The sequence below is a fragment of the Lissotriton vulgaris genome, chromosome 9 (genome assembly GCF_964263255.1).
Source record: "Lissotriton vulgaris chromosome 9, aLisVul1.2, whole genome shotgun sequence".
In the NCBI taxonomy this organism is placed as follows: Eukaryota; Metazoa; Chordata; class Amphibia; order Caudata; family Salamandridae; genus Lissotriton; species Lissotriton vulgaris.
In genome coordinates this window covers 1,196,240,893-1,196,261,123 of record NC_141697.1, presented here as the reverse complement: position 1 = coordinate 1,196,261,123, position 20,231 = coordinate 1,196,240,893, and the positions used below count along the sequence as shown (strand labels likewise).

General features: G+C 47.9%; 1 protein-coding gene across 2 annotated transcripts in view; it reads left to right on the top strand.

The window, feature by feature from the left end:
* LOC147693028 (thioredoxin reductase 3-like) overlaps positions 1–20,231 on the top strand; it is a 145,171-nt gene that overhangs the window by 60,910 nt on the left and 64,030 nt on the right. For both annotated transcript variants that reach the window (XM_086939272.1, XM_086939273.1), the window contains exons 6-10: positions 4,081–4,200; positions 4,636–4,778; positions 5,546–5,661; positions 8,885–9,110; positions 9,335–9,427. In XM_086939272.1, coding sequence (XP_086795398.1) covers positions 4,081–4,200; positions 4,636–4,778; positions 5,546–5,661; positions 8,885–9,110; positions 9,335–9,427 — 698 coding nt within the window. The remainder of the gene's footprint in view (positions 1–4,080; positions 4,201–4,635; positions 4,779–5,545; positions 5,662–8,884; positions 9,111–9,334; positions 9,428–20,231) is intronic.

Here is a 20,231-nt window from a genome sequence, read left to right as displayed (position 1 = left end):
CGTGCACATCAGTTCCCTCAGCCGCACTCCAGGCCCCTGCTGCTTTCACACCCTCTCCCCGCTCTGCCCCCTCCCCTGCCCGCCTTGTCGCATTTCTCCTCCCCCCTTGCACTTCTTTCACTGCCGCCAGGCTGCTGTCACTTAATCTCCCCAGTGCCCCACCCCCATCAGTGTCCTAACTACACTTCCAATCCTCGCTGCCTCACCGCCTCCTCTCTATCCCTCTCTCTCTGTTCTTTTCCCATCTCTCCGTCCTCTCCTCTTCTCAATATTCTTGTTTTCATGCTTGTTATACACGGGGTCTGTGCTGTGTTTGAGCATGGCGCCGCTTATTTCCATTACACCCTGCCATGCACGCACACCTTGAAAAGGCTTGCCCGTATTTTCTGCGGAAGACAACAAGGGATCAGTTGCCAGCTTTGCAGGACCGTCCTGTGATGACGATCACCTGCCTTTGTGAGCCGCTGGAAATTCAGAGCATTCTAGTCGGTAAACTTTCTTCTTTTCCAGTCATGCTCATTATTATAGGCTGCCAAGCACTTCCAGCCTGCCATATGCTTCAGAGGGTTGATATTGCTGCACGCATTCATATTTAAAAAACGGGCGGCGCTTGATTTTTTTTATCACGGCAACCGCGTTTGGTTGCATGATTCATTCTCTGTCTCTGTGTTTGATGCATAGCGCTGCCGCTCCGACACACTCCAGTGGGACTAGTACTAGCGCTGCGCTATTAAATAAATACAAAAATAAATTGGTAAGTACTTTCCAAATCCTTAGTGTAATTACGTATATGGTCAGATACAGCTGACATTATTACAGTGCAGACCCATCTCTTACACAGCGGTTGAACAAACTCCCAAACCTGCCTCCAAATCAGTTTAAGGTAAGCACTTGTGAAGTGATTAAGAGGCGTAGGTGCCACTGCAGAGTCCCTCGGTTTTACTGTCTCGTTGTCCTGTGTGGGGTTGCTGTGCAGAGGGCATATGCGAACAGATGTCCCACTCCCACGACTTCCAATGCCCTCTCCTCTCTTACTTCTTCCCTTGTCCCTCCACTTCCATTTGGCGTCTGACCTGCTGGGAGCCGTTTTCCCTGACAGAGTTTACTATGCACCGCACGTTAGATAGAGGGTCCTGTGTCAGGGCCAGTAACAACAGTCAGTGAAGGCCTGCGAGGCGTCACGTTCTACAAACCACTCAATGTTCGCAGAGAAGATTTGCAAAGCCCTGGTTTTCAGCCAGAAAATGAGTTTACAAATAAAAAGGAAAACGAAAGCGTAGCTATGGCTATGGGAATGTATTTATTGTAGTTTTGTTCGAGACGAACCCACGTCAATGGGGTGTCAGAGTCCTGTACTGACACATTAGAACAGAGTGAAAAGAACATAGCGGTTTGTGTGCCTAATATTAACACAGCTTCAACGACGCCCTCTTCAAATCCGTAGCTCTTTTCCTTGTTTGGTAGTCATTACCGTCTTATTTGTATTTTTGTGAAATAATTTCTAAATTCGATGGATGAAGGCGCAGCAGGAAGCTACCTGAATTAAAAAGCAACCAAATCATTTTGTTTAATTGTCTCCTCTCCCAATACACTTGTAAAATCAATGCCTGTGACTGTGGTGTTTGAGCGATTAATTAGAGTTAGTTACCTTCAGTGTCATGCAAGGCTTGAAGTTTCATGTTTTTATGACCTGCCAGAAGCTAGAACTGCCGACTTAGAAACTATGCAACCAGGTTTCAGTCCCAGCATTGCTCGGACCTTTGCCATCCCTAACCAGTGCCAGGCTAACTTCCCCGTACCGTCATTGTTGTCAGGCCAGGTATTTGGGTTATTTCAGTTACAGTTGCGTGCATTTATAGAGTATTTTAAAGTCCTTTACTGCATTACGCTTCTATTCTTCTCTACCCTACAGCGGGTGTCTGATGTTGGATTAGTTAACAGTGGTATTGCTCACAAATGGGTTAAGATCGGGTCCTGCTAAATATTTCATTAAATTTCATTAGCATGCCTTTCACTTTCCTAACTACAGTTTGCATGTAATTGGTGCAATAAGTGCTGAATATGGTTTGAAGCAAATTGGTAGCTCTTCATTTTAATAAATGTTCTGTTGAGTTTAGATTTCTCAGGTGTGTTGGGGCAATGATGAAGTGGTGACATTTAAACAATGTAATCCCATTTTTGCCACTTGATTTTATTTTGATTTATAGATTTATCCGGTCTTTAATTTCAGGGACAAAACGTTTTCCTGATGAGCCGGCCACTGACTCACAACCACAACCACACAATCAGACACACACCACACACACACACACACACACACACACACACACACAACCAAAAGCACACACAACCACACACACAAACACAACCACACCCACAAACACACACAAACACATATACAACCACACACGCAGGCCACAACCACACGCACACAACCACACGCACACAACCACACGCACACAACCACCCACACAACCACACAAAACATTGGCATAACCAATATGTTTCCCATTTGGGACCTTATAAGAGTTTAGCCCCGCAACAGTTGATGTAGTTGCACAAAGGATATTATACTGCATAAATAAATACTTAGAAGGTCCCAAAAGCAAGCCCTATTGGCCATGCCAATGCTTGTTCTCCCGCTCTGCCTGCTCTCCTCTCTCTCCCTCCCCTCTCTCTCCCCTCCGTCCTTCGCTCTCGTCCTCCCCCTCTCTTCTTACCCTCCCTCCCTTTCTCTCTCTCCCTTTCCCTCACTTCCCTCTCCCTCTCTCCCTTTCCCTCTCTTCCCTCTCCTCTCTCCCCCTCTCTCTTCTCTCTCCCCCCTGTCTCCCTCTCTTTACCCTCTCCCTGCTCTCCTTTTTCTCCCTCTCCCCATCTCCCACTCTGCACCACCACAGCATCACTCTGCACCACCACAGCATCACTCTGCACCACCACAGCATCACTCTGCACCACCACAGCATCACTCTGCACCACCACAGCATCACTCTGCACCACCACAGCATCACTCTGCACCACCACAGCATCACTCTGCACCACCACAGCATCACTCTGCACCACCACAGCATCAATCGGCACCACCACAGCATCAATCGGCACCACCACTCACCATCACCACATAATCACTCAGCGCAACCACAGCATCACTCAGCGCAACCACAGCATCACTCAGCGCAACCACAGCATCACTCAGCGCAACCGCAGCATCACTCAGCGCAACCGCAGCATCACTCAGCGCAACCGCAGCATCACTCAGCGCAACCACAGCATCACTCAGCGCAACCACAGCATCACTCAGCGCAACCGCAGCATCACTCAGCGCAACCGCAGCATCACTCAGCGCAACCGCAGCATCACTCGGCGCAACCACAGCATCACTCGGCGCAACCACAGCATCACTCGGCGCAACCACAGCATCACTCGGCGCAACCACAGCATCACTCGGCGCAACCACAGCATCACTCGGCGCAACCACAGCATCACTCGGCGCAACCACAGCATCACTCGGCGCAACCACAGCATCACTCGGCGCAACCACAGCATCACTGGTTCGAATATGTTCTTTCAATGTTTCAAGCTGTTTTCAAAAATGTTAATATTTCACTTTTGTTCTTGAATTTTCGTCACAATAAAAAACACTGAACATAATCTTCACAAAAGTTAATTACAAAAGTTTAAGCTATTGCCATTACAAATTAAATAAATTAAAGTATTAAGTATTTAAATAAATCAAAAACCTTTGTTATTTGTAATATCAATACATCCAAGTCACGTAAATACAAAACATGTTGCATTACAAATGCTATAGGTGTCACATTTGCAAAAGTTATAACTATTGGCATTGTAAATGACAAAGCTATTTTGGCTATTTTAAAAAACAAAACATTAAATAAAGTCATTTAAAAGACCAATAGCTCAAACTTTCCTAATGCGAGACCTATTGCATTTCCAATGCTTGTTTTATACAGTATCCACAATGTTTCATCTGTTTAGTTTATCTTTCACCGTTTGAGTTTACTTTATTCAAATAGTGTGCCCAAAGGACACAAAAATAAATCATAATTCATTCCTCTTTCCAAGGTCTCGGAGGTACCTGTGTGAATGTAGGTTGTATTCCAAAGAAGTTAATGCACCAAGCAGCACTACTGGGGCAAGCGCTGCGAGACTCCAGGAAGTTTGGATGGGAATATGACGAGCAGGGTAACTCATTTGGTTTCATTTTATTATTTGACAATCGTATATAATGTGAAGTAGCTATGGAGCAGGTCGAAGACTACTCCCGAAAGCCATTTTGGTCTGTAGCAGTGCACTGGAAGAAACTGTGGCAAAAACATGTCCATTGAATCAACCCTCTGTGTGAAAAGCTTTCTTCTCTATAGGGAAACTGTTTATGCTGGAAAGTTTTTAATGGCATTTGATGTTTATTCATCCAACAAACCAACTGCTCCTGTTTGTTAAAAATTTAAGCAGTGTCACAAAGTATAGTCCTAACTTGTCTGATTATCCCCACATTCTGTACCTTAAAACTAGACAAACCATTCTTTCAGGTAATTTCTCCTCCGTATTTAACAAGTGCCTAGTTATTTTTCTCATCAAATACTACTTTTTTTTATTTTTATTTTTTTATTTTTTTAGTTAAACACAATTGGCAAACCATGACCCGAGAAATTCAGAAATACATCAAATCCCGTAATCGTTCGGCCAGTTATTCTCTGCTTCAGGAGTATGTGACTTATGAAAACGCCTATGCAGAGTTTGTGGAACCACACAAGATCAGGGTATGTAAAGCATTAACGATGCTGCTAATTTAATGTTTCAGACTAATATTCTTGTGGTGTTTGGTTCTTGTTTATCAAAATGTAGGAGCATGGCAAAATTCCTTCTTTAAAAAAAAAAACATACCTTTGTGGTTTAGAGAAGTCCTTGGCAGAAGAAAGTGTAACTGCGTAAATTATGACAGTGATTTGCAGGACAGTAACATGCAAACAATTACTGCCACTAGACTCGGTTTAATTGCTTTCTACCCGCTTGCGTTTTCCCTGCTTTGGAGGTAATTATATACATTTGATGTGTATAAATGTTGTTTTTGTTTTTTTGTCGATACATTGTAATTGTCAAACTGTCCTATTTTCGAAATTGTTTAAACATAGATTTAAATCGACATAATCAAAAGCCTAAATTCTTTGTTATCCTGCTGCCCCAGATATTACACACTTTAAATAATACATTCTGTGCTCCTAAGCCAGAGTGTGGAAGTCCTTCTGTTCAATTTCCTGCATGCGTTGTTTGCACTGAAATCCACATTGTAGTGTTGTTCTAATGATGGACTTTTTAACACTTACTGATTCCGAGCCGAAAACTACACTGACTACGAACCTTGCTAAGGATGTAGATTAAATCTGACATTAAAATCAGACCTGAAGGCAATTGTTTGACTAAAAGGGTTTCTTCATGAACAGAAAAAGACGTGCATAATTAGAAGTGGTGAAAGGCAATATCTCCTTTATTGAAGATGTCTTGTAAACCTCATTTTTCTGTATTTCAGGCGACCGGCAGTAACAAAAAGGAAAAATTCTTCACTGCGGATAAATTTGTGGTATCAACAGGCGAGAGACCACGATATTTGGGCATCCCTGGAGACAAGGAATATTGTATCACAACGTAAGAACACTTCTACAGGGGAACCTAAATAATAATCCTTATCAGCACTTGTATAGTGCAACTAACACCCTACGGGTACCCTGGCGCTGTGATACGAATGTCTAGCGAAGTGTGGATACAGGTGGAATGACCCTTGCCAGAAAAAAGATTAACAAGATGTCGGAGAGCATACTCTAGATAAAGCCATGATTTTATCCTTTTTCTAAACTACAGGAGGTCATCTATCTGATAACCGGTGGAAGTTTGTTCTAGAGGCATGAGCCTGCCTCTCGATTTAATTTTCCTGACTGGGCACCTTCACCAGATTGGCCGAAGAGGACTCCAGTGTTTGGGGAGGGACATACCATGTAAACTTCTCCTGCAGAGATTTGAACACAATACACAGTGCCTTAAATTGTATCCTCTGCGAGATTGGAAGCCAGGGCAACTCAGAGTGCCTGGAAGGCGGAAGAGCGGTGTGATCTCAGTAATGCCATCTTGGCTGCCATGGTCTGGATTCTCTGTAGTCTCTCGATCAAATACTTTGGTGATTCCTTTAGCAGAGTGTTACAGAAGTCCAATCTACTGAGGATAGTGCTTCGGACTTTCAGTGTTCTAGCCTCTTTAGAGTATCTGGAAGATTTTCCGAAATGCTCTTATCAAAGTGAAGCAGCTCCCAACTCTTTTGTTAACATGTTTTTCAAGTGTCAGTTTATTATCAAACACGACTCCCAGGTTGCGTACCGTATTACTGGGAACCAATGTAGTAGTGGAGGTGAGCCACAAGTCAGACTGGAGTGTAGGGGGAATTCTACCTACCAAGTACCCAATATGAACCATGGACGTATCCCAGTTTCCTTTCTGCTGTTGATTACTGTTCTTTTCTAGTTATGGTGCACTTGCCACCTAAAAGTGCTTTAGAGACTCACAGAATCGTAATCTTTACAATTTTATCTATTTCTATTCTATTGGAGTGCTTCGGTAATAGAAAGGCTCTTTGTGTCACAGTTGGCGGTAAGAAGTGCAATGCATCTGTATGGAAGCCGTGTCAAATGTGCAGAGCACACCCCAATGGGAAACACTTTCTGGGAAGAAAGTTTTACACCCATGGTTTCTTATGTGGGGCAACTTTGTATACCAGCCATTGCCCATTAGTTAACATTCTCAAATTAGACAGATCATGTCAAGCATTGTACACGAACTACACTGCATGTTGCATTTGATCAGATCATCCGAAGAAAATTAAAGCACTCATACCATCTGGGTGTTTTATCCCTCTACCCGAATACACGAGTCAGTTGCTACCAAACCATCTCTTGGTCGTGCACACTGTATTCTGTCCATCATTCCAGCGCCAATTTGGTTTATTTTTTCGTGTATCTGCTTTCAGTTCTGAAATGCATGCTGTACTCTTTACGATTGAATAAAATTTGTTGTACTGACTTGCCTGTCTTTGGCAAATCTTCATGAAACTTTTCACCAAAAAGTGGCCTGGTGATAAAGGATGCGCACAGTAAGCTTTGGTGTGATCACTCAAGCGGGGGCCGAGAAAAGGGGGTGGCGCCAAACGTCAGTTTCCCATTTAATTCGCATAGGACCTTTAGTCCAGCCCGCAGGTCCAAAAAAGCGTTTGGTTTCTATTTTTGGCAGGATCAGCAGATCCCCATGATGTTTTTTAAATGCGCTTCATAGTTATTGGCAAGGTCCTGGGTGCATTTTTATAATAAGGTAGGGGGCGCACAGGCCCCCGCCCCTTCCAGGGGCGTATTAATGCCTTGGGGACCACCTGGGGAATTATACATGTAAAAGCGGGAGGGGGGGGGGGGCTCTCAGACTGCCCCCAGGCCCTGAAGACCACAATCTTCCCGGGACCACATGCCTGAAAAATCTTAAGTGGGGGAGGGCTCTTGGACCTGTTCCCCTGGGACCACCACCAAAATGAAATTGTATTGGAATGGCCTTTAGGGATCGCTCCATGGACCACCACCTCCCTGGGACCGTTTTCTTTTAAATTAATTGGGAAGGGGCTGATTTCACAAAACCATGAAATTCAGCAGTTCTAACCTGAGCTAACTAACGTACGCCCCTACACTTTACTGCTTCTGAGGTTCCGTATTACATCACACTCAATCATCCACTGAACCCCTCGCACACCCACTCAAACCCCCCATACAACCTCTTGTAATCCCACTACACCACTCACAGACCCATACCAGGACTCACATACCCACTTCCTCCTCCATCGAGGCACTCTCACACTGAGCCACCCACTCACTCGTACAACCATACAGCCACTCGCACCCACTCACCCATCTATATATCCTTACAAGCTCTCACACATTGGCTCACTCACCCATACAGCCATTCACACAGACCCTTACTCTCCAGTACATCCAATCTCACACCAATTCACTTAACCGAACACTCATCCACTCACCCATAGTCACTACACACCTGTTTACTTACCCATAGAGCCACTTACACCCCCACACAACCACTGACTAACCTACTCACCAATACGGCCACTCGCAGCATTTCACTCACCCGCACAGCAACTCTCACACCCTTGTACACCCATATACTTAAACACCCATACACAGAAGGATGCAGTCACACAGCAACACTCATAATGCTAGTAGTATCGTTCCGTAGTTTCACCTAGTATATTAATTTTAAATTTTGTAGTAGGTTACTATAAATATTTAACACCCATAAGCTCTTAAACAGCTAATCACTTGATGTCATCAGTGATGTCACTGACCATGGCATGAGTTATGTAATAAGTGAGGTTATAAGCCGTGCATTGCAAGGGGCGTTCGTTAGAATTAGCTTCGCCAACTATAACTGCTGAATTTCATGGGTTTTGTACAAGTAAAATCTTAGCCTAACTATAATGTCCCCGTAACTTTTTTTTTTTCTTCCCCTAGTGAAAGTCTGGGTCTGGGGGTGTTTGTGTGTGTATCTGTATATAGGTGTGTGTGTGTGTGTGTGTGTATATAATATGTATCTAGCGATGTAGGAATGTGCCCCAAGGAGATCAGCAGGGGGGTGTGGTGGGTAGTTATCAACCTGCGTGTTTTACCATATAAAGGAGAATTTCTAGAACTCTCATTGAATTTGATATAAATGTGCAATTTCACTTTTTATGTTAAGAAAAATGAACGTAATAGAATTTTTTTTTCCTCCGCAGGAATGTAAATTGGAATATTATATAAGCTCATCTTTTCCTCTCTTCCTTTTGCAGTGATGACCTATTCTCTCTTCCTTACTGTCCTGGCAAGACACTTGTTGTGGGTGCTTCCTACTTAGCTTTGGAGTGTGCAGGCTTTCTTGATGGAATTGGTGTAGATGTAACGGTCATGGTGCCCTCCATCCTTCTGCATGGCTTTGACCAAGAAATGGCAGAACGAGCAGGTTCCTACATGGAAGAGCATGGTGTGAAATTCATTCGGAAATTTGTTCCAACTGCGGTAAGAATGTATTTCTGAGACGTGGGTCTGAAGAGGTGTAGGTGCAGATGAAATGCATTCAAGGATTTCACGAGTTTTGATTAGGAAAGCAGTTTCAACTGGCATAGAGCCATTTTGTTATGCAATTGCAAAGTTTAAAAGTACAGTAGCAGATCAAAGTGTACAAAACCGTGCATGCAAGTATGCTTGTTTTGAATGACCCCTCTGATAATTTCATTATACAGATTGAAAGATTGGAAGAAGGGGCACCAGGGAAAATCAAAGTGGTGGCAAAGTCCACAGAGGGCCCAGACGTAATTGAAGGAGAATATAACACGGTAAGTAAAGTTCTGTTTAGTAATCAAACAAATGTATATTAAACTTGCTATAGAGTGTCTTTTCTTCATTATAGAATGTTCACTGATCTTTATGAGCTCCTTGTCTTTCTATGTCTGTAGCACTTTTATTTTTTTTTAGGGTACCGATAAACCAAAGTTAGGAGAGGAGGAGCAGCTTCTTAATATTTGAGTGCACTTTAGAAAATAAATTAAGTAGGAAAGAGAGCCTGCACTGTGCCATGAGGCCTTCAGGCCAACTTTTGAACCATTGATGGCACTGGTGTATTTTTTTTTTTTTTTTTTTTTTTTTTTTTTTTTCCTGTGATGTTGTGATTCCCCAATTTTGAGCGCTCTCCTCCCCATTTCTTATTACATTTTCAAAAACTTAACTGAAAATAAACTTGTTCTGATGTGAGCTTTTTTGCAAATTTTGCTGCTTGTTATGGAAACCATATATCTTAACTGTTCATAAAAAGTCCGCTAATTGTCCATCTTCACAATGCTACCACAGAACACGTGCATGAATAGGCAAAGCTTTTCTGTAAAATATGATCTGAAAAAACAGGTTAGTATTAGATTCCTTACCTTAGAATATTCCCCAGGTGTAAGACTGGATCCGGATATTTTTGCGTAGCAGTACCCTTGCGCGTCGGTAGGTGTCGTCTGTGGCTCCGTGTCCGTCGTGGGCGCCGGAATGACGTCGCCGGAGTACTTAGACGCCGACCTGGCGTGCTGACGTCCGTTCTTCTTTTTTCCGCGCCAGCAGGTACTGATCCGGAAAAAGTGGTACCCTTAGTCAATTTTTGACTAAACTTTTTCGATCATTTTTGTTCTACTTCGAAGTCTGTATGACTCAGACGGTGCCGGAAGGGATGCCTGGGTTAAAACCCTGCGCCGACTGCGACCAACTAATGTCGGCCACCGACCCCCATCGCCGGTGTCTTCATTGCCTAGGCCTCGACCACGACAAAACGGCCTGTTCCGACTGTCGAGCCCTGACGTCTAAGGCTAGGCAGGAGCGGTCCGGCAAGTGGCTCTAGCTCCGGCAGTCGCCCCGCGCCGCTCGAATTCCCAGTCCGCGAGGTGGTCGAGGGACTGGTCGCGGGGTCGGAGCCACCATGGCTCCAGGAGTCATCCACAGTCTCCAGGGAAGCACAAGAAGTCAGATGTCATCGCGCTTCCGACTCCCCTGGACGCTCGCGCGACGCCGCCCACGCCGCTCCGCTGGAGCCGTGTACGTCGCAGCCTGCTCCATACCCAACAGTCTCTGGGCAGTACGCGACGCCGGAGGAGATCTAGTCCTCTCTCGGCCATGAGGTTGCTCACTCCTCTCTCGGCCATGAGGTTGCTCACTCATCTCTCGGCCATGAGGTTGCTCACTCCTCCGTCGGGCTCCGTGGCGCCTTCGGGCTCTGCGGCCCCGACTGGGAGTCCCAGCGGGTCAGGTGCTTCGCGCCGCAGGATCTGGTTCCGGATCCGGGTCGCTGCCGGTCGACTGCGCCGGCCCCTAGGGTGTCTCCCCCGGTGCCGCCTTCGAGCGGCGCCGTCCACGATTCCCTCCCTCTATTCTGGACCGGCGCCGTATCTGACGTGTATGGGAGATTTCTACTTCTATGACCCAGCCCCATCCTTTGGTCCGGAGTATCAGAAGATGGGTGGTGAGGGGGATTGGGAGGGGTCTGAAGACCCTCTGGCACGGGAGTGTCAGTCTTACCAGGACTGGTCAGGAGAGCTAGGGGTCGCCAGTGGTCTGGATACCTTGCCAGACACTGGTTTTGTCTCCCCTCCTACCGTGGCTACGGAGGAGGGGGCTGCTTATAGTGTGGTGGTAACGCGGGCAGCCAAGGCCTTACACCTTGAGCTCCCAGTCGCGGCTGTGAGGACTAACCTCCTCACTGAGGTCCTTAAACCAAAGGCAAGCTCGGCCAAGCCTCTGCTAATGTTTTAATGAGACCTTGTCTGACGTTCTTCTGGGCACCTGGTCCAGGTCAGCCTGTAGATAGGAACGTGGCCAAACGCCACCGCCCGGCTCCAGGCGACCCTGCTTTCCTGTCCACCCACCCCCGAGAGCCTGGTCATCCAGGCCTCTAACTCCCAGACCGCATTCCCAACGGCTTCCCCCGATCGGGATTCCAAGAGGTATGAGCAGTACGGAAAGAAAGTATTCTCATCTTTGAGTTTGGATTGCGGTCAGTCAACACTGCATGCCTCATGGGCCGCTACATCCACTCTCTGTGACCTCTTGGGCCGCTACACCCACTCTCTGTGGGACACAGTTGTGGGCGTGCTTCCACAATGTCCGGAGGAGGTCCGGTCTAAACTCACCCAAGCCCTTGCAGAGGGTCGAGATGCAGCACAGTACTCCATCCAGTGTGGGCTGGATACCACGGACTCGCTGGGCTGAGCGATGGCAACAGTGGCGATTCGTCGCCACACCTGGTTGATGTCCGCCAACTTCACGGCTGATGTCCAGAACACTCTTATGGACATGCCGTTTGATGGCCGTCACCTCTTTGGCGACAAGGCAGACCATGCGCTTGAGCGCTTTAAGGACTCCAGGGCTACGGCCAAGTCCTTGGGTCTCTGCCCCGCGCCAGCAAACGGGTGCCTTTCGCTCCTTTCGTGGCCAAGGAAGGGGTGCCTCCACACCTGCTGCCAGCCACGCACCGCAGTCTTAACATCCAGCACGGTGGCGGCCGTGGAATCCGCCGTGGCGGCGGTCGGGGACAACTGCGCGGCCAGTCCACACCTGCCCCTGCAGCATCCGCCTCAACCTTCCTAGTCCGAGCTTTCAGGCACATGTGATGCCAGTGGGAGGCAGGGTTCGCCATCACCTCCACTGGCGCACTGTTACATCGGACAGGTGGGTGCTGCAAATCGTCGGAAGGGGCTACTCCCTCCCCTTCGAGGCGACCCCTCCAGCCATGCCACCGCAGTACCACCGTGTGTCGGGGGGGATCACTTGACACTTCACAGATAGGAAGTTACGGCCCTCTTGGCCAAGGGGGCCATCGAGCGCTTTTCTGGGCCAGAAGTAGGAAATGGTTGTTACTCCCACTACTTTCTGGTACCCAAGAAGGGCAAAGGGGGCCTACGCCGTATCTTGAACCTACGGAACGTCAACTGCTTCCTCCGGCAGGGGAAGTTCAAGATGCTGACACTAGCTCAGGTCCTAGCTGCCCTGGACCCGGGAGACTGGATGGTAGCGTTGGACTTGCAGGACGCTTATTTTCATCTCCTAGTCCTGCCTGCGGTTCACGGTAGGCCACGAGCACTTTCAGTTTACCGTGCTCCCCTTCGGCCTTAATAGCGACCCACGGGTGTTCACGAAAGGGATGGCGGTGGTCGAAGCTCATCTGCAAAGGTTAGGGGTTTCAGTCTTCCCCTACCTAGACGACTGGTTGTTGAAGGCGGGCACGCCCCAGACAGTAGTCTGCCACCTCCAGACTACAGCCGACCTCCTGCACCTGCTGGGGTTCTCCATCAATGTGCTGAAGTCACACCTGTGTCCCTCTCAGAAGCTCATCTTCATCGGAGCGGTTCTAGACTCAGCGCAGTTTCCGGTTTATCCTCCCGAACAGCGGGTTCGGGATATTCAGGCTATGATTCCGATCTTTCAGCTGTTATCCCGAGTCTCGGTCAGGTTGACGATGCAGCTCCTGGGGCTGATGGCCTCCTGCATCCTTCTGGTGTATCACAACAGGTGGCGGATGCGGGCTCTGCAGTGGGACCTGAAGTTTCAGTGGGCCCAGCATCAGGGCAACTTGTCCGACCATGTCTTTATCTCGGAGGGCGCTGCAAAACAGTTGTGGTGGTGGCTCACGGACCGCGATTGGTTCAGCGGCAGATCCCTCTCCCTACCCCAACCGGAGCATGTAGTTGTGACGGACGCGTACCTCCAGGGCTGGCGGGGCCACATGGGAGAGGCTGAGATCAGAGGCCTCTGGTCTCCGGCGGAGTCCCAGCTCCATATCAACCTTCTGGAGCTGCGCACGATCTGGCTTGCACTGAAGGCATTCCTCCCCTTTGTCCGGGGCAGTGTAGTGCAGGTGTTCACGGACAACACCGCCGCCATGTGGTACTGCAACAAACAGGGTGGGGTCGTGGACCCTATGCCAGGAGGCTCTGCGCCTCTGGTAGTGGCTGGAACATCAGGGCATGACCCTGGTGGTTCAACACCTGGCAGGTTCTCTGGATGCCAGGGCGGACTAACTCCGCCGTCGGTTCATGATGGATCACGAATGGCATCTGAACTCGGACGTTGTGCAAGGCCTCTTTCAGCAGTGGCGAGAGCCTTGGTTAGATCTATTGGCCACCGAAGAGAACGTGCAATGTCATCAGTTCTGCGCGTTGGAATTTCTAAGGCGGCACTCGCTCGGCGACGCTTTTCGTCGTGAGTGGAGCTGCGGTCTGTTGTACGCCTTTCCGCCTATACCACTTCTGCCCAGAGTGCCGAAGATCAGGTGCAACCGGGCCCAAGTTATCCTTGTGGCTCTGGACTGGGCACGAAGGTACTGGTATCCCGAGCTACTCGGTATGTCTGTCGATCCCCCTGATTCGTCTGCCTCTTCAGGAGGACCTTCTGTTGCAGCAGCAGGGGACGGTCCTCCACCCTAACCTGTCCAATCTCCACCTCCATGCTTTGAGATTGAGCAGCAACTGTTGAGGCCATTTGACTTGCCTCCTGAAGTTTGTACTGTGATTCTGGCAGGCAGGTGTCCCTCCACAAAGTCTGTATAAGCAGGGCTCTGCTCTGGGCACTATCAAGAGCTACCTTTCTGCCCTTTCAGCCTTCTTGAGGCTACCTGATCAGCCATCTTTGTTCAAGTCCCCCATTGTAAATAGGTTTTTGAAGGGCATCGCACACATGTTTCCTCCTGTTCCATTCTGTGATGCCCCAGTGGGACTTGAACCTTGTACTTACTTTTTTGATGTGCGCTCCTTTTGAGCCACATCATAACTGTCCTCTCCGCCTTCTTACTCTGAAGACTGCTTTCCTGGTTGCCATCACCTCTCCCAGGAGGGTGAGTGAGCTCCAGGCTCTTTCCTCTAAAACCTCCTTTCCTTTTTGTCCATCCGGATAAAGTTGTGTTGCGGACGAGACCCTCTCCTGCCCAAGGTAGTCACAGCCTTCCACATCGGGCAGTCCATCACTTTGCCCACCTTTTTTCCACCTCCGCATCCCTCGAAAGAGGAAGAGAGGCTCCACCGTCTGGACCCAAAATGTGCGCTCTCCTTCTGTTTGGATCAAACTCCCCAGTTCTGGGTGGATGACAAACTCTTTGTTGGTTACGTGGGCGCTAAGAAAGGTCTGGCGGTGCACAAGCAGGCCATCTCTCGGTGGGTCGTTTTGTGCATCAAAGTATGCTACTCCTTGGCTAAAAAGGAGCCTCCTGTTGGGCTGAGGGCCCATTCCACTCTGGCCACGGCGGCTACTACTGCACTGGGCCGGGGAGTCCCCTTGCAGGACATGTCAGGCAGCTACGTGGGCCTCGCTGCAAACGTTTGCAAGACACTACTGCTTGGACAGCCAAGTCCGGAGGGATGGCTTCTTTGGCTGTTCAGTCCTCCAGGACTTTCTGGTGTGATTATTGGTTCGCAGACCTACCACCGGGGTTGGTATTGCTGGGGTATCTATTCTAAGGTAAGGAATCTAATACTAACCTGTTTCTTTCAGATGCACAAGTTACTTACCTTCGGTAACTATATCTGTAAGAAACAGTAGTTCGTATTAGATTCCTTACCGACCCACCCATCCTCCCCATTCTGCGAACCGATATCTAGGGTTAAGGTCATCCCCTTTCAGGGCCCTAGTTTCATGGCACCAGTGTTGGTTTTTATCATGGCTCAGCGTTTCTGGCACAGAAAAGCTATGTATTAGAACTGACAGCGCGCGAGAACGGCGTCTAAGTATTCTGGCGACAACATTCCGGCGCCGACGACTGACGCGGAGCCGCAGACTACGTCTACCGACATGCAAGGGTACTGCTACGCAAAAATTTCCGTATCCAGTCTGACGCCTGGGGATATTCTAAGGTAAGGAATCTAATACTAACTACTGTTTCTTACAGATATGTAGTTACCGAAGGTAAGTTACTTGTGCTTTAATAAGGCTATATTCGAGGCATCTGAGCTGCAGATTGATAGATCGGCACCTAGTGTTGGGCCCGGATGTTTGCAGTTTGTTGTCCTGAAAAGTTCTTTGGAAGTCGCGAGGTAGGTGACTCCTCCTTTGGACCACATTGCGAATGGGCATCGGCTCCATCCCCAGATTTTATTTTTTTCCGCCATCGGGCTCGGATGTGTTTTCTTCGCTTTGGTTTGGAACCAAATTTCCTTTGGCGTGCAATCCTCACCCGTTTCGACTGTATTGTTTCGATCGCGCTCCACATCGACTAGATTCTCTACCTCTTCGATACCTTCGGGCCGACCTAGGCCTTACTTTCTGGCTCATGGAAAGGATGCCATTCAAGAAGTGTCCTCAATGTGGGTCGAAGTTTCCCACACCGACCTACATGAGGTGTGCAACCTTTGCCTTTCACTGGAGCACGAGGCCAAAGACTGTTCAGCGTGTGACTCATTCCGCTCCAAGAAGACTATTCGCGACCAACTAGCTCGAAGAACTATGGCTTGCTCGTCAGCTTCGATCTCAGACTACATTTTGGAAGAGGGCGTTGACGTCCCAGAACACCAGCATGCCGAGGAGAGTATCGGATCCTCAGATGCCGAAGACTCCGACATAAAGGACATCACTCCAGCTCAACTGGTCGTAAGTAAGACAGTTCCCCCAACCCTTCCTCGACACCCACAAAACCACAAAAAAGGCTTTGATCACACCCTCACCTTCGGGCCCGGGTGCACAGAGACACTGCTTCCCACGCCCCGCCTTCGGGCCCGGCAAAGAAGCCCACTAAGCCTTCATGTGGCTTAGGCTCTAGGCTTCCCGGTGCCAATCCTATACCGACACCGAAGAAGCCTTCTTCCTCTACCAAGCCGACCGTTGCTCCGACACCTAAGCACACAGCGCCGAAGACTGGCAGCGGCTCATCGATGCCTAAACCGCACTCTGAGCTGAGTAAAAAAGCTCCAGATTCGCACGCATCGGAGCCGAAAACACCCGGAACCGAAAACAGGTTCCAGTAAAAGACATTTCAAAAGGGCACACTCCTAAGCCAGCTACCGACTCAATGATGAAAAGACCTACGAAGCCGAAAACTTCGCCGAAGGTTCTGCCCTACTCAGGAACTTTCTACACTGGATCCACATCAAAAAATTCTTGTAAAGGATCCTAAAACCGGACAATTGACTCTGCTCCAAGAAGAGACCACTTGAGGTGCCAGCACCTCCTCCTCCAAAGAAGAGACATTGCAAACTCTCCACCACCTCCCCATACTGTTCCTCCTCCTCCACCACATCACTCGCCTACACAATCTACTAATCCAGACAATGATTTAGACAGATTCTGATGACACAGGTGGGGGTGCACATGACCCAGCAGGGACCAATAGTCCCACAAGATGTAAACCCTTCCAGACCTTCTCCACCAGAGGACACTATACGTTTTAGCCTTCTAGTCCAAAGGGCTGCACAATATCATGGGGTGGACTTACACACCGATGTAGTGGAGGAAGACCTCCTATTAGACACTTTTGATAACACACAAAGGTCTACTGCCATTTTGCCAATGCTTAAGGGTGTCCTCCAGCACGCAACAGGGGTTTTTAAGGATCCAGTCAGGGCTAGGGTCCTCAATCCTCTCATTGAGGAGAAATCTAACGCTGCCCCTGCAGATCCAGTTTGTTAAAGGTCCAGCACAATTAGATTTCTTTAGTAGTGTCTAATGCATGTAAATGTGCTAATTCCCAGAAATCCGGTGAGGCCTCACCACCAGACAAAGAATCTAAGCTCCTTGATTCTTCCGGCAAGAGAACAGCGGCACAAGCCGCTAACATCTGGCGCATTGCTAACACCCAAGCGTTGCTGGCAAGATATGACTGGGCACATTATGATGAACTAGAGTCCATAATGCAGCACCTACCAGACCAATACAAAAACAAGGCTAATTAACTTATACAGGAAGGTCAAAATATTACTAATACTTCCATTTGTTGTGCCCTAGATGCCGCAGATATTGCCTCAAGGGCAATCCATACCAGCACCTTACTTCATAGACCTGCCAGGCTACGTATTTCAGGTTTTAAACCTGAGGTACAAAACTCCATCCTTAATCAGCCATTTGATACATTTATTTGGCGCAAATGTTCACGTGTCTTTAGAAGAAAGACGCTGATACAGCAAAATCTATGGGAGCCTTGCAGCAGCAAGCTCCCAGACATTCTTTTCGTCGCTCATCATACAGAGGCAACACAAGAGGCTACTCCTCAGAGTCCCTCCACTTTCTACAAAACCCCTGGCCAAATCACATTCACTAAGGGCTACCAGAGAGGGGGTTACAGGGTAACAGCAACAAAGGCAGAGGCAAAAACACCACCTCCCGCTCTGACTCTACCCCTACCCAATGACTTTCCACCCCCCCCCCCCATTCCAAACAGCGTCCAATGCCACAAGAACATCAATCCCTGTTAAAGCAAGAAGTAGTATCTCTGCTAGAAAAAAGTGCAATAGAACTAGTTCCTCTGCACCAACTAAACAAGGGGGTTTACTCTATATTTTCTGATTCCAAAGACGGACGGCTCTCTAAGGCGGCTCTCTAAGGCCTATTTTAGTCCTCCGACCGCTAAACATTTACATAGTCAGACCATTTTCACATGGTTACATTCCAACAAGTCCTTCTGCTCCTGCTACAAAACGACTTCCTTGCTACTCTAGATCTCAAGGACGCATACTTCCACATTCCTATTCACAAAGCTCACAGGAAGTATCTCAGATTTGTAATAGACGGGCAGCACTACCAAATCTAAGTACTTTTATTCGGAGTCACAACAGCACCAAGAGTATTGACCAAGTGCTTAGCAGTAATGGCCGTGCATCTACGAAGACAGCACATCCATGCCTTCCTGTACCTCGACGACTGTCTCATAAAAGCCAGCTCACCCAATCCATGCATAAAACACATTCATGCCACCACATTCATGCCACCATCCAACTGCTTCACAACTTGGGGTTCACAATAAACCACACCAAGTCTCATCTACAGCCATCCAAAGTACAACAGTACCTTGGTGCCAAAATAAACACCTCAACAGCGCTGGCTTATCCCACTCCAGCAAGGATAGCCAGCATGCAAACTCTCCTAACAAAGTTTCAGCTACAACACTCCCTCCCAGCACAAGTGTTCATGCAACTCATAGGGATGATGGCCTCTTGCATCTTCATAGTACGCCATGCAAGACTTCAAATGCGTCGCTACAAGAGTGCTTCTCACGTCATTGGAACCAGGCTCAAGGTCACTTAACAGACCTAGAGTTGGTAGACGGTCGGACTCGTCGCTCTCTGCAGTAGTGGAACACCAAAAACCTTTCCAAGGGACGACCGTTCCTAGAGCCAGTTCCTCAGATAATCTTGACTGCAGACTCATCGCTCTCCGGCTGGGGAGCCCACCTACTGCAACACACCATGCAAGACAGGTGGACACCGCAACACACCATGCAAGACAGGTGGACACCGCAACAAAAATTACTCCACATCAATCATCTGGAGTTACTAGCAATATTCCTAGCACTAAAAGCTTTCCAGAAGCAATTATCAAACAAAGCTGTGTTAGGCGGCAAAGACAACATGACAGCAATGTATTACATACAGAAACCGGGAGATACACACTCCCTGCAACTCAACTAGCACAGGACATATGGAGGTGGGCTATACCTCCAAAACCTATTCCTTCTAGCCCAGCATGTTCTGGGAGTACAAAATACTATAGCTGATCTGTTTCGTCGTCAAACACAACAGACCCACGAGTGGGAACTTCATATGCAAGTTCTTTAGCCATTCTTTCAGATGTGGGGACAACCTCCGATAGACCTGTTTGCCACCCACAAACGCAAAATGCCCAAGCTGCGCCGCCAGATATTCACACCCACTGTATAAAGGCAATGCGATATGGATGAATTGGTCAAACTGACTTGCGTACGCTTTTCCACCTTTACCACTCATGCCACTAGTAGTAGGCAAACTACAGCGGCATTCTCTGACCCTCATCCTAGTTGCTCCAATGTGGGCCTAACAACCGTGGTACACCACACTGCTACAACGGTCTGTAGTACTGCACCAAAAATTGCACCTGTCTCCACACCGAACCGTGGAGAGATCAGACACCCGGACCCAGCTCAGCTCAACCTTGCGATCTGGCTCCTGAATTCCTAGAATTTGATATCTAAACCTTCCTCTAGACTGCATGAATGTCATAAAAGAAGCTAGACATCCTACCACTAGGGCATGTCGTGCAGCCAAGTGGAAACTATTTGTAATATATTGTCACAACAACCAATATTAATCCGCTAAATGTGTCTATTCAACACATCATAGGATACTTACATCTCCAAAGATTTAACTTAGCCTACACGTATATTAGACTAGATCTTGCTGCAATAGCAGCATATCTGCAAAACAGACAGCATCTATCTCTGTTCAGAGTGCCTGCCATTAAAGCCTTTATGGAAGTCCTTAAAAGAATAATCACTCCCAGAGTACCACCTTCACCTGTGTGGAATTTAAACGTTCTCACACGGTTAATGCGACCTCCCTTCGAACCCTTACATAGATGTGAATTACAATTTTTAACATGGAAAGTTGCGTTCATAGTAGCGATTACTTCTCTGTGGAGAGTTAGTGAACTACAAGCACT